The 17,960-nt window shown below is 56.5% G+C and overlaps 1 protein-coding gene across 1 annotated transcript; it reads left to right on the forward strand.

Annotated features, from left to right (window-relative positions):
- LOC129063857 (butyrophilin subfamily 3 member A3-like) lies at positions 1-6,819 on the forward strand. The gene is given in 9 exon segments (XM_054564945.1): positions 1-82; positions 296-637; positions 1,868-2,140; positions 2,259-2,279; positions 2,361-2,387; positions 3,513-3,539; positions 3,938-3,964; positions 6,040-6,633; positions 6,636-6,819. Coding segments are annotated over 9 exon segments (1,509 nt in total). The 3' UTR covers positions 6,752-6,819.
- The last annotated feature ends 11,141 nt before the right edge of the window (positions 6,820-17,960 follow it).

The raw sequence follows: 17,960 nt of genomic DNA on the forward strand, positions 1-17,960 counted from the left end.
ATGGCGAGGGGCCCGGTCCTCTCTCTGCGCGCCCTCCCCATCTGCCTCGCCCTGGTCCAGCTGCTCAGCCCCTGCTCAGCAGGTAGGACCGGCTCTGTGTTCATTGCCCTGAAGCGTTTCCCTTCGGGCCCAGGCAGACCCTGGACTCCCCCATCCCTGCGAGGCCCGTCCAGGCGGCCCCTGTGTCAAGACCGGGTTCCTGTCCAGGGGTCCCGCCCCTCGCCCTCCCTGCCTGGGACACCCCCGGCCCTCTGGCCCCAGCTCCTCTGACGGGGCCCCCCCTTCTCACGACCAGCTCAGTTTACTGTGGTTGGACCCCCTGAGCCCATCCTGGCCTTGGTGGGTGAGGACGCCGAGCTGCCCTGTAAGCTGTCCGCGAAGATTAAAGCGGAGACCATGGAGCTGAGGTGGGTGCGACCCAGCCTCAGGCAGGTGGTGCTCACGTACGCACGTGGGCAGGAAGACACGCCAGCCGCAGAGTATCGAGAAAGGACTTCGATGCTGAGAGAGAACATCACCGCGGGGAAGGCTGTTCTCCGGATTCGCGACGTCAGAGCCTCTGACAGCGGAACCTACCTGTGTTATTTCCAAGATGGAGATTTCTTTGAAAATGCCCAGGTGGAGCTGCACGTGGCAGGTGAGCCTCAGGTTTGCTCTGAGCTCTATTCTGCGGGGCAGGTGGGTGGGTGGGGGTGGGGATCGGAGTCTCCAAGCCCAGTTCTGAGCACTCTCGCCTCCTCACCAACAATGGCCTCCGCTGTCTCCAACGCTGCTTCTCTGAGGCCCGTGACAGACCCAGGTTTTCCCGCAGGACGAGAAGTATGCACAACTGAATCTTAGAGGACAGACTAATCTCCTTAATACATAAAACAGCCCTGGAGGTAAATAAATGTAGAACACGAATTATCAGTTCACAGAAAAGGAAATAACTCTTGAAAGGATGTCCAATTTCACTAATTGGGGAAAGTTTTTTCACTTGTCAGATTGGCAACAAAAAATGAGGTGGCTGATAGCACATTCTGATGCCAGGATTGTGGGTAGACATTCACGCTTAGAGGTTTGTTGATATAATTTGGGGCGGGTGGAGTTTTTTTTTGGTATAAATTGGCACCACTTCTATTGGGTTAATAGAGCAATCTTTATACAAAGTACTTCTTTACTGGTCCAAAATCCCACTTCCGGGAGTCCGACAGATCAGGTGTGTGTGAAGTGACCCATATAAAGGGTTATTTTGTAGACAGCTCATTATAATAACAAAGGGGCATAGGCCGTGCCCATGCCCCCGACGGGAGCGTGTATGCGGCGGGCGCTGCCCTGTGAGAGGGTCCCAGACCTGCCCCCTGTGCCGATGGGGAAGGTCGCCAGACACGCGGTGACCGGAGAAAGCAACATGCGGACCAGCTTGCAGAGAGTGCTGACTTAGGTGTGAAGAAAAATTATAAGAATATGTAGTTCAAATTAATAAACACTTGCATGGCACTCACAATGGGTCAGGCGCTTTATAATCATTAATTTAATCCCCTTACCCATCAGGATACCAGGAACAGGAGGCTAAGTCATTAGTTCAAGGTCACAGAGCTGGTCAGGCCCTCCAGCCTCAGAGTTCACGTTCTTAATCGCCAGATGAAGCTGACTCAGGAGAAGCTAATAAACGCAGGAGGGCAGAAGGGACAGGAGACTTCAATGACTTTTGTATGTGTTTTTTGATATTTGAACTATTCTCATGTGAGAGGCCGTTATTTCAAGAAAATTGTACCTATTATGTGACAGTAACTGTTCCTGGGCACTTTGGGGAAAGTATGGTCAATTTCAGTCCCGAGACACCCCAGGACCCGCCTGGCGAGCAGCTGACGCTCACCCTTCGCAGGCCCGTTCTTCCAGGATGCGCAGCCCTGTGTGGTGGCCTTCCAGGGGACGCTGCTGGCTCTGCTGGGGCTCCTGATGCTGGCCGGGTACTTGCTGAGGAAGATCCAGGCCCTGTCCTACGACAAAGACAGGGAGCGAGCAGAGAAAGAAGCAGCTCTGGCGGAGAAAGCAGCAGCTCAGAAGGAGAAAGAAGAAGCTGTGGCCGAGAAAAAAGCAGCGCAGGCTGAGAAAGAAGCAGCTCTGGTGAAGGAGCAGCGGGAGCGAAGCGCCAAAGGTGAGAGGCCCCGCTGCAGGTGGTCGCCGCCTCCCCATCCCAGCCCTCAGCCACCACAGGGATCCTCCCCTCCATCCCCTTGACAGGACCTGATTTTTTTTTTTCCGCTTTTTTCCAGAGAGGCTGCAGGATGAACTCCGTAAGTCCTGACCCCTATCCCCTCACGTCCTGGGGAACCTGCGTTAGGCGCGTCACCGACTCCTCCCATTGTTCCCTGCAGGGTGGACAAAGACCCGGTACCGACCACGTGAGTGCCGCGACGCGCATCCCAGCCTCTTTGCGCGGGTATTTCCAGCCCCCTCCCTCGCCCCCAAGCGCCCAGGGGAAGAAAGGAGGGTGCTGATGGGGGCCGGGGCAGTGATCTTTCTGTGGGGAAGGGGCTGCGGCCTCCCTCCCACCAGGAGGCGCTCGAGAGTCACCTCGGGAACCCAGAGAAGGAGGAGACTGGGGAGGTGACTCAGCGTGGGATGTTCTAGCTTCTGTTGCTGGTGAGCAAACTCTGTAGTCAGCTGAGAACAGCAGAAGGACGGAGAATAAGCGTCTCTTAAAAAGAGGAGTGGCCAGTGACAGTTGTCACAAATATCGTAAATGCTGAAAAAAAAGTACGTGAAATATTCTCATTACCTTGCTTAATTGTTTCCGAAATTTGGCAGGAAATAACGCAGGCGGAGGGGGATGGGTTCCCGCGCACAGGTGCACACAGGTGTGTGCAGGGGAGCCCACGCCCAGGTACAGCCAGGCCCCGGAAAGGTGGTCGCCCCTTGTCCGAGGGGCACACAGTCCAAGGCCCCCAGTGGATGCCTGGCGCACAGATATTACCAAACCCCGAATAGACCAGGTTTCTCCTGTTCAAGTAAAGGAGGCTTCTCGTTGGCTCACCAGCATTGCAGCCTCACCGGTCTTGCGCGTTGGGACCATTATTAAGTAAAATAAGTGTGACTTGACCACCAGCGCTGTGACGCTGCGACCGTTCACCTGCCACAGAGACGCACCTCAGTGACCACGGCGGGGGGCGGTGTCTGCTGGGTGGACGTGCTGGGCTTTGGGAGGGCTCGTGAGGGGGCAGGTCCGAGCAGGACGTGCTGCTCGTACTGCTCAGAATGATGTGCAATTTAAAACTTCTGAATGGTGTATTTCTGGAATTTTCCATCGTGTAGTTTCCAACCACGGTTGACAGAAGGTAACTGAATCCTTAGAAAGGAAAACTGCAGTTAAGGGGTGACAGCGGGGACGCCCGTGCAGGGCGCCTGCGGGTCCTGAGCGGCAGCGGATGGAAGGGGGAGGGGCGCGCACGGAATGGTCACATGGTGCAAATTGAAGAGACAGGAACCAACTCAGAAGTGACATCCAGGTGACGCTGTTTCTCTTGCAGGTGGGAAGCTGTCTAAGGCCTACGCAGGTGAGTGAGCCTGACGCCTGGTGTCCTGGCTCCTGCGTGGGGAGCGTTGACCCCTCTCTCTGCTGGGGGAGGAAGGGTCACCTCCAGCTCAGGGGCTCCTGGTCTGTGGCTGAGCCACCCCCGCCTTTCTGGACACTCAGTGGGGACCTTCCAGGTGCAGTGTCCCCTCCCCTGCTGACACGCACGCCCTCCCCCGGGCAAAGCCTGGTCATGTCTCCCGCGGCCCCAGCGTGAAGGGGGGAAGCCCAGCCCCGGGAGAGGTTTCAGCCTGACCCGCAGGGCTGGGGACGAGGGACCGGGATGGGGGAGGGGACGGAGGACTGGAGGGGGGAGAGGCTCAGTGAGGATGGGGGGTCAGAAGTAATGACTTTTCCTTGTCTGTGTCCCCTTCCTTCCAGAGTGGAAGATGGCCCTCTTCCAGCCTGGTGAGTGGGTCCCTCTGTCCCCAGGACAACACCCAAGGGTCCCTGGCCCCTCTTTCCGCTCCAACTCTTCAGGGTGACAGTACTGGGGATGGGCGACCTAGGTCTTGATATCAAAGGTGTGTCCACCTGCTGCCCAGAGCCCAGGGCCGAGGGAGAGCGGCTGCTGTAGGGTCCACAGGTCCCTGTGGGAGGGAGAGGCCGGAGGGGCGGGGCTGGAGGGAGGGGCTGCAGGGGGAGCGAGGGAGGGACCTGCCCAGGCTCCCGCCCCTCCTGCCGCCGTGTGTCCCCAAGACCCTCAGTGTTTCTGAGCTTTAGTCCCCTCTGGAGTGTCCATCCTTTTAGCATCTCTGGGCCACAGTGGAAGTAGAAGATCATACATGTGTTATATTATCTAACATTGCAACACATAATCACAAAATAATCTCACAATGTTTAAGTAAAATTATGATTTTGTGTTGCGCCTCATTCATAGCCACCCTGGGCCACTTGAGGCCTGTGGGCTGCCTGTTGGGCATCCCTGTATGACGGTGGTACTTCCTGCTCCGTCAGCATTGAGACTAATGAGGTGATGACTGTGTATTGGTCAAAACACCCACAGGAAACAGGTGTCCTCTTTAAATGGGTGTTTGTCTGACTGTAAGGACCCCGGTGAGGAGAAGGCATCTCAGCACCTAAACACGATGCCGGCAACTCCTCCGACCGTAACAGACTGTGTCACAGGGCGACTCACTCACAGGCCGTCGGGTCGGAGAGGACAGAGGCCCCGGCAGCCGCCACAGACTGTTCCCTGAGAGCAGACCCGTCACCGCGCTTCCTTACACTGTAACCCGGGCGCCGATGACTGACGGGAAAAGGGACAAAGAAGGTGGCAGCCCCAGCCAGGCCTCCTGGGGGACTTCTGATGGACGATCCTTCATAATCGATACGATCACCAGTTGGGTGTTGACTCTGTGCTCTGTCCTTCTCACTGTCCCTAGCAAACATGCTCAGGGCTGTAGTTAAGGAACAAGATCATCGTCACCTAGAGGGTTTGCCTATTGAGGACAGTGAGGTGGGTCAAAGGTCGCAGCATGAAAACAGGAAAGGAATCCGTGACACCGAGATGGGGCTGGATGTGCTCACAGCCGCAGGTGGGGCGGCACTAAGGGAACCCCAAGGACGACTGGGCCCCAGGGCTCACAGCAGGGGCCGCGTGACCACCCGGGGGCCCAGGGCAGGGGGACGGGGAGGGGCGCCTGGAGCCCGGAGGCCGCTGGGGCTCGGGGAGGGGCTGCTGGGGGGAGGCTGCTGGGCGGGAGCGGCCCCCTGGGGACGTGGGGCCGGCGCTGCGCCCCCTGTCCTTCCTCCTTCCCGTCCTCAGCCTGCGCCTGCCGGGCCCCACCCCGCAGTCACCAGGGGCCCGGGGCCCAGCCTGCGCCTGCCGTGGCCCCACCCCGCAGTCACCAGGGGCCCGGGGCCCAGGGATGCTGTCCCCGGGGACCGACTCCTGGGGCCGGAGGGCGGGGACAGGTGGGGGGACCGCAGAGCACACGGAGCCCCAGCCCGGCCCCAGCATAGGAGGGACAGGGCATCTGTTATCACAGCAGACACTTCCTCTGTGCCCGGCCTTGGGCTAAACTGACCAGCCAGCTGTCTCATTCCACCCTAGAGACGAGGGTCTTACCCCGTCCACAGGTACGAAATTGAGACTCAGTATAGTCTGTACCCCTTGTCAATGGAAAGAGAGACTGTGCAGAAAAGCACATTCATGCAGCACCGGGGTAGAGGGAGGGCTGCCATTGGCTCCATGTGACTGAGCAGCACAGCTGGGCAGAGACATCTGAGGAGGGAAAGAGGGAGAACACAGAAGGAAGCCGTCAGCACAACGTGGCAGGTTACGCAGACCCCAACCCTCCTCCCTTTCCCCTTCCTCACCAACACAAGACTCCTGGGGGTTCTCTTGGCCTGACTGAGGGTCCCATCAGGGCAGGATGGGACCCCAGGCTCGGGCTCGGCCTCCTCAGCCAGACATAGACTTTTAAGGCTTAGGCTGTGATGGACGTGAACCCCGTCTGACCACACCTGATCCCCTGCAGCGGACGTGTTTCTGGATCCGGACACCGCGCACCCCGCCCTCTGTGTGTCTGAGGACAAGAGGAGCCTGCAGCGGGCACTCAAAGAGCAGAACCTGCCGTACACCCCTGGGAGATTTTACTGGAATGAGTGTGTGCTGGGCTCTGAGAGCTTCACGTCGGGGAGGCATTTCTGGGAGGTGAACGTGGGGGACAGGGAACAGTGGCATGTTGGGCTGTGCAGGGACAACGTGGAGAGGAAATGTTGGGTTCAAATGACACCTGAGAATGGATTCTGGGTTATAGGGCTGTATTTTGGGAAAGACTTTGGGGCTCTCACAGACTCCGAAACGAAACTAAGTGATGTCAAACTCCCTACAAGAGTGGGCGTTTTCCTGGACTATGAGGTGGGGGAGGTGTCATTCTACAACGCCCTCGAAGGGTCACACATCTTCACCTTCCCGCACACCCCCTTCTCTGGGCCTCTGAGGCCTGTTTTCAAGATTTTGTCATTTGAGGACAGTCCTTTGACCCTTTGCGCAGCACAGAAAGCCGTGGGGACAACCGTTGTGCCTGACCCGGCACCTGAGCCTCCCCCGGAGACCCCAACGGCCCCACCTCAGCTGATGGGAATGGGGACCCTCAGGCTGAAGTAATGTCTTTGCCTCTCGCTTCTCACCCTGGAGCTGAGGGCCCGCTGAACAGCAAAACGTCACAGCAAGAAAATGCTTCCTAAAAACAAACTACATTAAGAACTCCATTAATATTCACTCAATTTTTGCACATGATGAGAAGGAGATGGGCATGCGAATGTGAATTAACTTTCCCAAGGTGACTCAGCCGGCTTCGAACCAGCTGCCACCTCTGTGTCCTTCTATGTTCTGGGCGCCGTGCCCACTGCCTCAGGTGACTTTCACTCACTAAGCCCACAACAGCCCCGTGAGGGAGCCTCATTTTGAAAGTGCAGAGCTGCTGTTACTCAGTGGATTGAGCGCAGGCCTGCAAACCAAGGGGTCGCCAGGTCAGTTCCCGGTCTAGGGCACAGGCCTGTGTGGCAGGTCAGGTCCCCCAGTAGAGGGCATGTGGGAGGCCACCACACATTAGTGTGTCTCTGTCTGTCGCCCTCCCTTCTCTTCTCCAAAAATAAATAAATAAAATCTTGAAAAAAAAAAGTGTGGCAACCGAGGCAGGGCCCCAGTGCCTGACGTTGTGACTCACACGGAGTTCTGTGCTGCTGGGAGAGGCTCGCACCGCTGGTCACCCATGACGGTTCCTGTTCCCTGTGGGTCCTGGGGACAGGCTTCTGTTCGTCTCTGTCACTGTGATTCTTCTCCATGTGTCCCCTCCACCTACCCGTGGGTGTCATATTACATTTATTAAATAAATTTGTCACTTATCTTCATGCTTCAATGCAGCTGCTTCCGGATTGAATCCCACACAGGCGACCACCAGGGTCCCTGTTTGCCTGCCTGCGCCGTTGCCGCGAAGCCCTGAGCGTGTTAACTTTCCTTCTGTGCTGCCACAGGCATGGATTTCATGACCTAATGCCACACGAATCTGTTGTCTCAATTCCCTGGGTCAGAATCCAGCGTGGCCCTCACACGCTGTTTCCAAGGTGTCTGCAGGCCTCTCTTTGTTGGTTTGTGAATCCAGGGACCAGCCCGGGTCCTGCTCACCCTGATGTGGGCGGAGCTGAGCCTCCCGCAGCGACAGGACACGCTGCCCTCCTGCTGCGACAGGAGAGGCTGAGACACCCCAGACTGGGACCGTCTGCAGCCGGCCTCGCAGGGACAGACGTGGGGGGATGGGTCAGGTGGGGGAGTGACACGGGGACCCAGTCCAGGTCCTGGAGTGGCTGCTGCGGGGGCCGATGCCCGCGCGCGACTGGCAGCGTCCAGTGAGACAGCGCTGAGGACGAAGAGCCTTCGTGAGCCCAGACATCAGCGAGGGGAGGGTGGCCCTGGCCGTTCCCAGCGTCACGGCCCCCGACAAAGCTGCTGCCGCTGTTCCTTCCAACAAGGCAGGTCCTGCGCCGAGGCCGCCATGTGCCTGATGGTGGTAGTTGGGTCTTCTCTCTGCATTTGGTGGCTTTTTCACAGCGTGACTCTTGGGGACAGTTCCTCTCTGAACCTCCGGACCCCGCGGACCAGCAGGTTTTTGCCTCAGGTCCCTGTAAGCTGGCCCCACGCCGAGGGCCGCAGGAGGGGCTTTGCCCCGCGGAGCTGTGGGCACCGAGCCCGGGAAGCACACGGAGCCCAGCGGGGCCGTGAGCAGGGAGGTGTCGCCCCCCGGATGATGCTCAGGGCGGCAGCCCCGCTGGGCCTCTCAGTGGAGGGCAGCTTGCATGAGGGACCGCGGAGCAGACAGGGCTGCCCGGCTCGGTTCCTCGGCGTTTGAGCCCCGTTAGCCCCCAGACCTGTTTCCAGCGGGGTCCTTCTTTCTCAGGGCTCGCACTGCCATCTTCCAGTCCTCCGGGGCCCCCCATTCTGCAGGTCCCCAAGGACGACATCACCCACTGTGGCCTCAGCAGGGAAGCAGGGGCTTAGGCCATCAGATGCCAGGGAACGGACAGAAGGGGCCTCCGGTGGAGCTCTTCCCGTCCCAGGCTGTCCGGGGGCGTCCTGCGGGCGACGCCTGGACATGGCCTTGATCGCAGGGCCAGCGGCCAGGGGCCTGGCTCAGAGTGGCCATAAAACTGGCGATGACTGGACATTTGGAAGCAGGGGTGCCCGCATCAAAATAACCCAGGATCATCTGACCAAACGGTGGGACAGTGCTGCTCCAGCCCTTCTTAACGCTCAGCCTCGGTGCCTCGAGCGTGCAGGGCTGCGTGCTGCCTGACAGGCCGGTGCAGGCTCCCGGACGGTGTGGGGGCACCGATGTTCGCAAAAGGCCTCAGGTAGATAGCAAAGCCCAGGGGCACCAGCAGAAGGGCGGGTGATTGTAAAGTGAGCCTGTATCATAAAACATGCCTTGTGGAACCTACACAGCCGGCGTACGGAGGCGTGGATCCACGGAAGAGGCTGTCAGCTGTCAGAAGGGAGGGGGTGGGGCTGGTGGAGAGAGAGGGAATGAGCCAGAAAACACGTCTACAAATCACATAGGCACAGACAACAGTGTGGGGGTCGCCAGAGGGGACGGGGGCGGGGGGGTGGGGAGAAGGGCTCGGTGGAGGTGGGCACAGGGGCGAAAACTGGGGACAGAGAGAGACTCTACTGGGGGCGCCAGGTGCCGACGGTGTTTTATCGGGACGCACGCTTGCAACCTGTGTGGCTTGGTGAGTCAATATCACCCCAATACATTGAATTATTAAAATTATAGGACAATTAAAAAAAGAAAAGAGAGAAAGTAGTAAAGAATGAACAGTAAGTATACTTAGTGTTCACTGAAACAGTCTCTCAGCTTTGCTATATCTTTGTAACTTTCATGACCATGGGAGGCAGGGCGGAAAGAAATGTGCTCCGTGACTGAGAACAGAGGCCAGAGGTGCCACTGGCCCAGCTAAACTCGGGCCCCTCTTCCCTTCTCGTGAGACGACACAGGGGCTGTGGGCCAGCGCCGGGCGGGCAGCTCAGAGACACCCGCACCCCAGCCTCCATCCGCCCCCATTCTCTGCCATCTCAGGGCGGGGCTTCCATCCCGAGGTTGCCTCTTGGTGGCAAGATGGCTACTGAGCTCCAGCTCCAGAGACAGCGTCCACTCAAGAGGAAGGAAGAAGTGGGAGGAGTGGGGGTCTCTCTGGAAAAACAGTACCCAACAAATTCCACCCACAAACCATCGGCTCCAACTCAGTCCCTCAGACTCTCTCGTCAAGACGCAGATGGGCACAGTGTAGGCCCATCCCCCCAAAATAGGGTTTGTTTACGAGGAAGCAGCAGAGAACAGACAAGGCACAAGGGAGCAGCCATCCCCACCCCAGACCTACCTTCGGACCTTGCAATGCAGTCACATTGCATCAGCCACGGCCACACCCAGCTCTGGAGACTAAACTCAGGGCCTTGAGGCCTAAACAAAGTGTCTTTGGAGGCCCCAGGACACAGGGAGACCCTGCTTGTGTGAAAGTCCCCTAACAGACACATTCTCAGCCTGTCCCGTCTGACCTCAGAGAACACAGATCCTGCAGGAGAGAAGTGAGTCCCCCTGAATATCCAGATGCCGCTCAGAGGAGGCGCAGAGGATGATGGGCCTTCTCGGCAGCCCCCAAATCAACCGTCTCTGAGAAACGCAGGGCCTGCCATCGGCCCCTGACAGCACCGCCTGTGGGGACTGGAAACCGTGCTGTTTGGGAGAGGATCTGAGGCCTGAACGTCACAGGAGCCAGGACAGGAGGCCTGGGCCTGCGTTTTCTGGTGTAAAGATGTTAGCAAAGGGCCACAGTGACTGATCCTGGCACAGCTTCCTCTCCTCATGCACTGCCGTCTGTTACTGTTCTTAGTTCTGCTGCTAAACCCATTATGACACCCAGGACGTAAAGCAGCCGTGTGTCATGAGATGCTGCTCGCACACCCCACGCCCAGGACTGGTTCAGCAGGTGACCGGGCAAAGAGACGCAGAGCACGGGTCAGGGCCGGGGCTGGTCAGTCCCGCTCCTTCGCGCACAGGGTCCTCTTCGCACCGACCTCGCCCGCTGCCACTGCCCAGCAGTGGCTGAGGCAGGCGATGGGATGCAACCAGGAAGCAAGGGCTTTGAAGGGGAGACTTTGCCCCAACTCCCTGGGTGAGCGCGCTTTCCCCCACCCTTTCCTCCAGCTCAGAGACGCACCTCTAGTACAGAACCACGGAGCACCGGTGCGCTGGGAGTTCCCGCTGGGAGAGCCAAGGGTAACTGGGGGGCTGGGGAAAGCCGGGCCCGGCCCCTCAGGAGAGGGGCTGAGAAGCTGGGGGACCTGCAGGGCGCCCCTCCCCCTGAGGAGGGGTTGGGGGCCGTGAGCCTGCAGGCGAGGCCCAGGGGGAGCGCGGAGCCTGGGCTGGGAGGGAAGGCTGCCCTGTGACCCTGTGGGAGGGACACCGGGAACCAGGGAGCCCAATGCCTGCCCGTCCCCGGGAACCTCCTGTGGCCAGAGAGGGGCAAGGCCTCTTCCCGTCTCTCCTGCTCGTCTCTGGGAACGTGTTTGAGGGGTTCTAGAAGAGACGCTGGTACCAAACCAAGGCTGGGCTGCCTGCCGCTCCTGAGCCCGAAATCGAGAGAAGGGTCTGGTGGGAGGCACGTAGGAGATGGGGGTCCCTCCTGACAAAGAAACTTGAACAGTTGGACACAGGCGGGGGTTTTGCAAGGAGGGAGGTGAAAGGAGAAAAAACACCAGGAAGACAAGGAGCGGAGGGTGCTGGGGACTCTGGTTGGGGGACACTGTGGAAGCAGAACAGTCTGTTCAGGTAACTGGTCGAAGGTCAGCAACACCCCAGGTGCTGAGTGTTGAAGGGCGGAGTGAGCTCCTTGTGAGGTCAGTGTCCAGACTCTTAAGCAAACCAGCTCTTGATCTGCAGTCACATAGAAGTTAGCAGGTCATCGTTTGCAGAAATAATGTTAAGAGGACGACTGAGTTGCCAGGTGTGTATCTTAAAGATTTATTGTAACTCTGGCCAGTGAGGCTCAGTGGGTTGGAGCGTTGCCCATACACAAGAAGGCTAGGGGTTCGATTCCCGGTCAGGGCACAAACCTAGGTGGCAGGTTCCAACCGCGGGTCGGGCAGCCTACGGGAGGCAAGCTGCTGAGGTTTCTCTCTCACGTGCATGTTTCTCTCTCCCTGCCACTCTCTGCCTCGATCTGCTTATCTGCTACTCTCTCCCCACCCCCTCTCTCTACAAGCAATTAAAAAACTGTCTTTGGGTAAGGATTAAAAAAAGGTTTACCTGTAAAGAAGTTTATTACAGACTTATTTGTCATATAGAGAAATCTGAACCAACCGCACACACAACGTTGGGGAATGAACAGGTCAACTCGACGTCCAGCCCAGAGGGCCATCCCGTCTGCACATCTGTGGCCACCTGTGCTTCCTCTTTGTAAAAACGTCTACTCAGCTCTACTGCTCGCTGGTTAAATCGGATTGTTTGGTTTTGGTGTTCAGTTGTAGGAGTCCTTTGTACATTCTGAATATGAAATACCTTTTTAAAAAGTGGGTCCAATTACTGTCCGTATTTTATGTTATTTATTTATTTCAAGATTCCATTTATTTACTTTTGGAGAGAGGGACAGGGAGTGAGAAAGAGAGAGAGAGAGACAACAACGTGCGGGAGAAACACCTATCGGTTGCCCCGCGCAAGGCCCAGCTGGGGACCCGGCCCGCCGCCCAGGTCTGCGCCCTGACTGCAGATCGAGCCGGAGACTAGTCCATCGGCAGGAGGTGCTCAGTCCACTGAGACACACCAGCCAGGGCTACACACATTTTTAACTGTATTATTGGCAAATACCTTCTCATTTAGTGACTTGTCTTTTCATTTTGTTGATGGTCCCTGTGCTGTGCAAACACTTTTTGTTTGGTGTGGTCCCATTGGTTTACTTTTTCATTTGTTGCTCTTGCCCCAGGAGACAGATCCGCACAGACATCAGTAAGAGCGAAGTCGCAGAGTTCCCTGCCTGTGTTTTCTTCTAGTTTTCTGGTTTCAGGTTTTACACTTAAATCTGTATCCATTTGGGTTTTCCTTGTAGATGGTATAAGAAAGCGATCTCATTATGTTGTTTCCCACATGTCTGTCCATTTTTCCGAACATCATTTTGAAGATACTCTTTACCCCATTGTGTATCTTTGCCTCCTTTCTCATGGATTAATTGACCATTTAAGGGAGAGTTCCTTTCTGGGCGCTCCGTTCTGTCCCATTGAACCATGTGTCTGCCTTTATGGTGGAACTTCGCTATTACAGAGTGTGATACCTCCAAATGTTTTCTTTCTCAAGACTTATTGGGTATTTGGGGTCTTTCTGGGTCCATAGAAATTTTAGGATCAGTCGTTCTAATTCTGAGAAGAAGACCATGGGTGTTTCCATAGGCCTTGCCTTGACTCTGTACATTGCTTCACGCACTAAGGACATTTTGTCAAAGTTAACCCTCCCAACCCCTGAGAACCGTGTACCCTCTCATTTATTTGTATCCTCTTCTTGATCTTCATTGTCTTATAGTTGTCAGGGCACAGGTCTGTCACCTCTTTGGTTACGTTTATTCCGTCCTATTTTATGCTTTTTGATGATGGTGTAAATGGCATTTATACAGGTTCTCCTTCTGAATGCTCATCGTTAGGGTATAGAAATGCGACAGGTGTCTGATTTTGTACCCTGCAATGTGACAGAATTCATTTGGTCGTTCTCATAGTTTTTTGGTGGAGTCCTCGGGCTTCTCTGTGTATTGTATCATGTCATCTACAAATAGTGAGAGTTTTTCTTCTTCCTTTCCGATCTGAGTGCATTTTAGTTCTTTGTGTTGACTCATTGCTATGTCTAGACCCCCAATGCTGTATTAAATAGAGGTGGAGAAAGCGGGCATCTGTTTCTTATTCCCGATCTTAGAGGAAAAGCTTTCAGGTTTTCACCATTGAGTAGCATGATAGCTGTAGGTTTAGGGGTCACGTTTTAAATAAAGAATTTTTACTTATAATTGTAACAAAATTGGATCCAAAATGAGTATCTAATTGTACCTACATTTTGCTATTGTAGATTTTACTATGTTGAACAGCATTAAACACAATCTTTTTGTTTGTTAATGCTGGACCTTTCTTTCCTTTGGTAAAAATTCCTGCTTGTTGAATCTGCAGTCAAAGGATAATACACTTTTAAGGCATTTGGCATAAATACCTGTCCAAAATACTACCAGGAATATTAATATTTGTATAAAGCAAAGCATAAGGTTAGCATTATGAAATATTTACAATTTATTCTTTCTTCATTTTAAAATTGTCTATGATTAGAAATTTTTTAAAAAGGATAAATATTCCTAAAATAAGTGAAAATGTATTCCCAACTTAGAAAGTCTTTTTAATTGAAAATATGCAGATATTTGTAAAGTACAGGATGCAAAGGACTTTTGCTTCTGCCCTAAATGAGATGGGAGCCCCCGGAAGGGGCTGAGCAGGAGGGAGGGGAGGAGTCCGGGCGTGCTGGCTGCTGTGCGGGGCACGGCCGGAAGGGGGCAGCAGTTGGATCGGGACGCAGAAATGAGGGGCCTGTGTTGCTCAGCGGGCCATGCTGGGGGCGCGCACCTGGTTGTGGCAGGGAAGTGCGGGTACGTGGGGGGCTGCTGAGCACGTTCACACAGGAGGGCCCAGGACCCCCTGAGAGCGAGGACTAAGGTACGGGCACTACCGTTCACTGTTTCATGGGTGATTCCATGCAGACGCCCCAGCGGACACCTGCAGAACAGGCTCTCTAGTTACCAGCAATCGCCGTTGCGCCCAGGGCGGCCCTGGGAAGGCAGCGTCTCCAACTGCATTTCTACGGGGCTGAGGGGTCATCATTGGGGATTAGAGGTAGAGGCTGGGAGCCTGAGAGCACGAGGCCCCAGCTGGTGCCGTGGTGGCCCCACCGTGACCACCTGGGGCCCACACAGGAGGGTCCTCCTTCCCTCCCCCGCGTTCCCGCCCTCAAGGCAGAGCTCCCCGTGTCAAGCATCAGAGACAAGGACAGAAGGATGACAGACAAGGTCATCCGCGCCCGGCCTGTGCCAGGTGTCCCTGCAGTAACCTCTCTCGGTCAGTGAGGATGGCCCAAGGGAAAAGTTTAAGCCAATAACACAATGTGACTCCCCAGGGTTGCGGCTGGAGAGCTTAGACCTTCTGAACCTTAAGCCCGTTCTCCTGCACCTGCCACCCTCAGTCACGTCGGTCCTTTCCCTCCCCCTGACTCCTGTGCATTTAAAATATGAAATGAAATAGCCCAGACGTGAGGCCCTCAGAGCAGACGGTGCCGCAGCCGAGGTCAAGCAGCCGAGGGCCTTCCCACCGACACCGAAGGGCAGTTGCTGTCGTCTGAGCATTTGGCAAGAACACGGGACTGACCCAGCATCTTCCTTCCTGGGAAACGGGAGAAAGTCGTTTCTCAGGGAAAAGCCCTGGGAGAAGGACGGCGGAGGCAGGGCGGGGCGTCCACCAGCCGGGAAACGCCCAAGGCTGCCAGCAGCCCTGACCCCCCAACCTGCACCTCCCCCTCCACCGGGGCGGGGCGGAGCCGCCCCTCGACCCGAGCTCAGTCTTCCATTCGCGGGGACGGAGGCGACGATGCTGTGTTGTTTCATCCTCCCCATTTGTGGCACCTGGTGCAGCCCGGTCGGGGGACTGAGGTGCCGCTGTCCGGTGGTCCCCAAGGACGTGTGCTTTGCAGGGAGATCCACTCACAGACGGGGGAGGGGTGGGCGGGAAGGGTTAACTCGTATTTCTCCTTGTGCGTCAGAAAACTCTGTGCTCGGCCTCTGCCCAGGGAAGGGCTCTTACAGCATTAATATGGACAGAAATAAGTGCATTTGTAGTTTTCGGAATTGTTTTTAAATATCCATATCAAAGACTAGAATTTGAAGGTAAATGTTTGTCCGCGTCCTGTCCTTTGGACAAGAGCGGAGCCCGCAGGCGGGGGCGCGGCGTTCACGTTGCCCGACGCCCGCCCTGGAGCAGCGCCTTCCCTAAGGGCCCGGGCCGCCGGTGGGTGGGAACCAAGTCCGCACGGAGCGACCCACCATTACGTTAAAATATCAAATGGAACTATGAGGCCATGTAGCATATATAAATTTGACTGTGCATCCTCAGTTACAATATGAAATGTATTTGTTACTGTAGATCACAGTGGGAAAAAAGACAAGGTTATATTCAGCAAAGTTGTAGGAATCTGCGGGGAACCTCGCGGTGGAGGGCGGGGCGGACGCGGTTTCCAGGCGCACGACCTGCAGTGAAGCGCGGCGGCCACTAGGGGGCGGAGGAACCTCAAGATCATCGTCTGAAAAGTTTGAGGAAGAGCGGGGAGAGGGAGGAGGGAGAAAGATCCGGTGAAGGGAGGCGAGTAGACGCAGGAAGATGGAGCCCGAGTCCTGTATCTCCCGTCCCCTGGATGGAGAGACCCGTGGCGCTGATGGGACCCCGACCTGCAGCCTGGGGTCCTACCGCATCCGCCAGGCCCGGGCGGGCTCGCCGGACCAGCGGCGCCCCGTGCGCTGCAGACCCATGACGGAGAAAAGGAATGTCCATAGAATCCCTAGTTGGGTGTTTGCTTTGAGGCGCTATTGCATGAGAAACGTGTCTAATAAGCATGCACCCCATACAGAGTAAAGATTAGTGCCGTTATTTTTTTTTTATTATACCGGTATCTCCTTGCCACTGATGAGTTGGGCGTCTGATGAGTTGGGCATCTGTTCCGGCCGGTCCGCGGATCCGAGCCGCCGCCCTGTTTGCTGCGCAGGGAGGTGGGGGGAGCAACACGGGGAGGCGGGGAAACAGGGGTACCGCCAGGGCCTGACTTGGACCAAGGGCCCCCGGGTGAGGAGACCCCTCCCTGCACCTGAGAATGTGTTTCCCACCCGCGCACGGTCCCTGACGTCCAGGGAAGTGAGGAGGTAGCGTTCATTCCACAGCGGAAGTAAGAGACTTCGAACGCGATGTGACGGAATGGCCCTGGCGCGGTCCGGACAAATCAGGGTGGTGCTTTCTCTGTGTGTGTGTCTGTCTGTGTCTCTTTTTGCCACCAGGGGTTTGGGCACCTGCCTCTGTCGCTAACTCTGTTCCTTCAACTATGCCAATGTGAACAGTTAAGGGCCTGGCCTGGGACTAGGATTAAACAATCAGCCATCCCTGGGCATCTGAAACAGCTCCCTGAGCAACTGGACATCCTGAAGTTCAAGGCCTCAGGTGCCGTCCACTTTAGTAACACAGAACTCGGACCGAAAGGCCTGTGTTTCCATCTATCCCGCGTGGAGCAGCCTTTACGGGCGCCCTGACGCAGAGAAGCTGCCTCCCTGTGACAGGGACGAGCACTCCTGGAGGGTCCCCTCTTCCACATCGAGGGTGGAAGCTGGGCTGCGTCTCCGCCTCAGCCGCCTGGATGCTCCGGGGGAGGCAGGGCTGTGTCCCTGAGTGGGGGTCTCTCTGGAGAAGGAAACCACCAACTTGCACCTGCAAAGCATTGGATCAAAATGAGTCCCTCAGCCTCTCCCATCAACAAGGGGGACGGGCTCAGTGCAGGCCCCTCCGCCTCCCACACTGGGATTGTTTACGAGGAAGCAGCAGGGAAGAGACACCGCAGAAGGGAGCAGCCCTGTGCACCTCAGAGTCGCATTCAGACCTTGTGATGCAGTCACATTCCCTCAGCCACGGCCACACCCAGCCCTGGGGCTAAACTCAGGGCCTTGAGGCCTAAACAAAGTGTCCTTGGAGGCTCGAGGATATAGGTTTTCCCAAAGTGCCATAACAGACACACTCCCAGCCTGTCCCCTCTGACCTCAGAGAACACGGATCCCACAGGAGAGAAGGGAGTCCCCCTGAGAATCCAGACGCGGCTCAGAGGAGGCGCAGGGGGTGACGGGCCTTCTCGGCAGCCCCCAAATCAACCGTCTCTGAGAAACGCAGGGCCTGCCATCGGCCCCTGACAGCACCGCCTGTGGGGACCTGAAAATTATATTATTTGTTAATGGATCTGACCTGAAGGTCACAGGTGCCAGGAAAGGGGGTGTGGGCCTACTTCCTCTCGGTCACGCCCTCACTGGGCTCTGCGGCCAAAGACGGTAACGAACAGCCATCGTGACTTTAATCACTGCACACGGTCCTCTCCTCACAGTGTCATGTGTTAATTTGTCTTAGTTCTGCAGCTGAGCACTTTATGATATGAGGGACGCAGAGCAGGCGTGTGTAGTGCGATGCTGCTCACAGCCACGCCCCCCAACCCCCGCCGCCCAGGAGCGGCTCAGCAGGTGACCACGCAGAGAGACGCAGAGTGGGGGTCAGGGCTGGGCGTGGCCTGCACTGCTCCTTCCTACAGGAGGT

This window comes from Pteronotus mesoamericanus, unplaced genomic scaffold (assembly GCF_021234165.1).
Source record: "Pteronotus mesoamericanus isolate MK-2021 breed Mesoamerican mustached bat unplaced genomic scaffold, CSHL_Meso_final scaffold_99, whole genome shotgun sequence".
Classification (NCBI taxonomy): domain Eukaryota; kingdom Metazoa; phylum Chordata; class Mammalia; order Chiroptera; family Mormoopidae; genus Pteronotus; species Pteronotus mesoamericanus.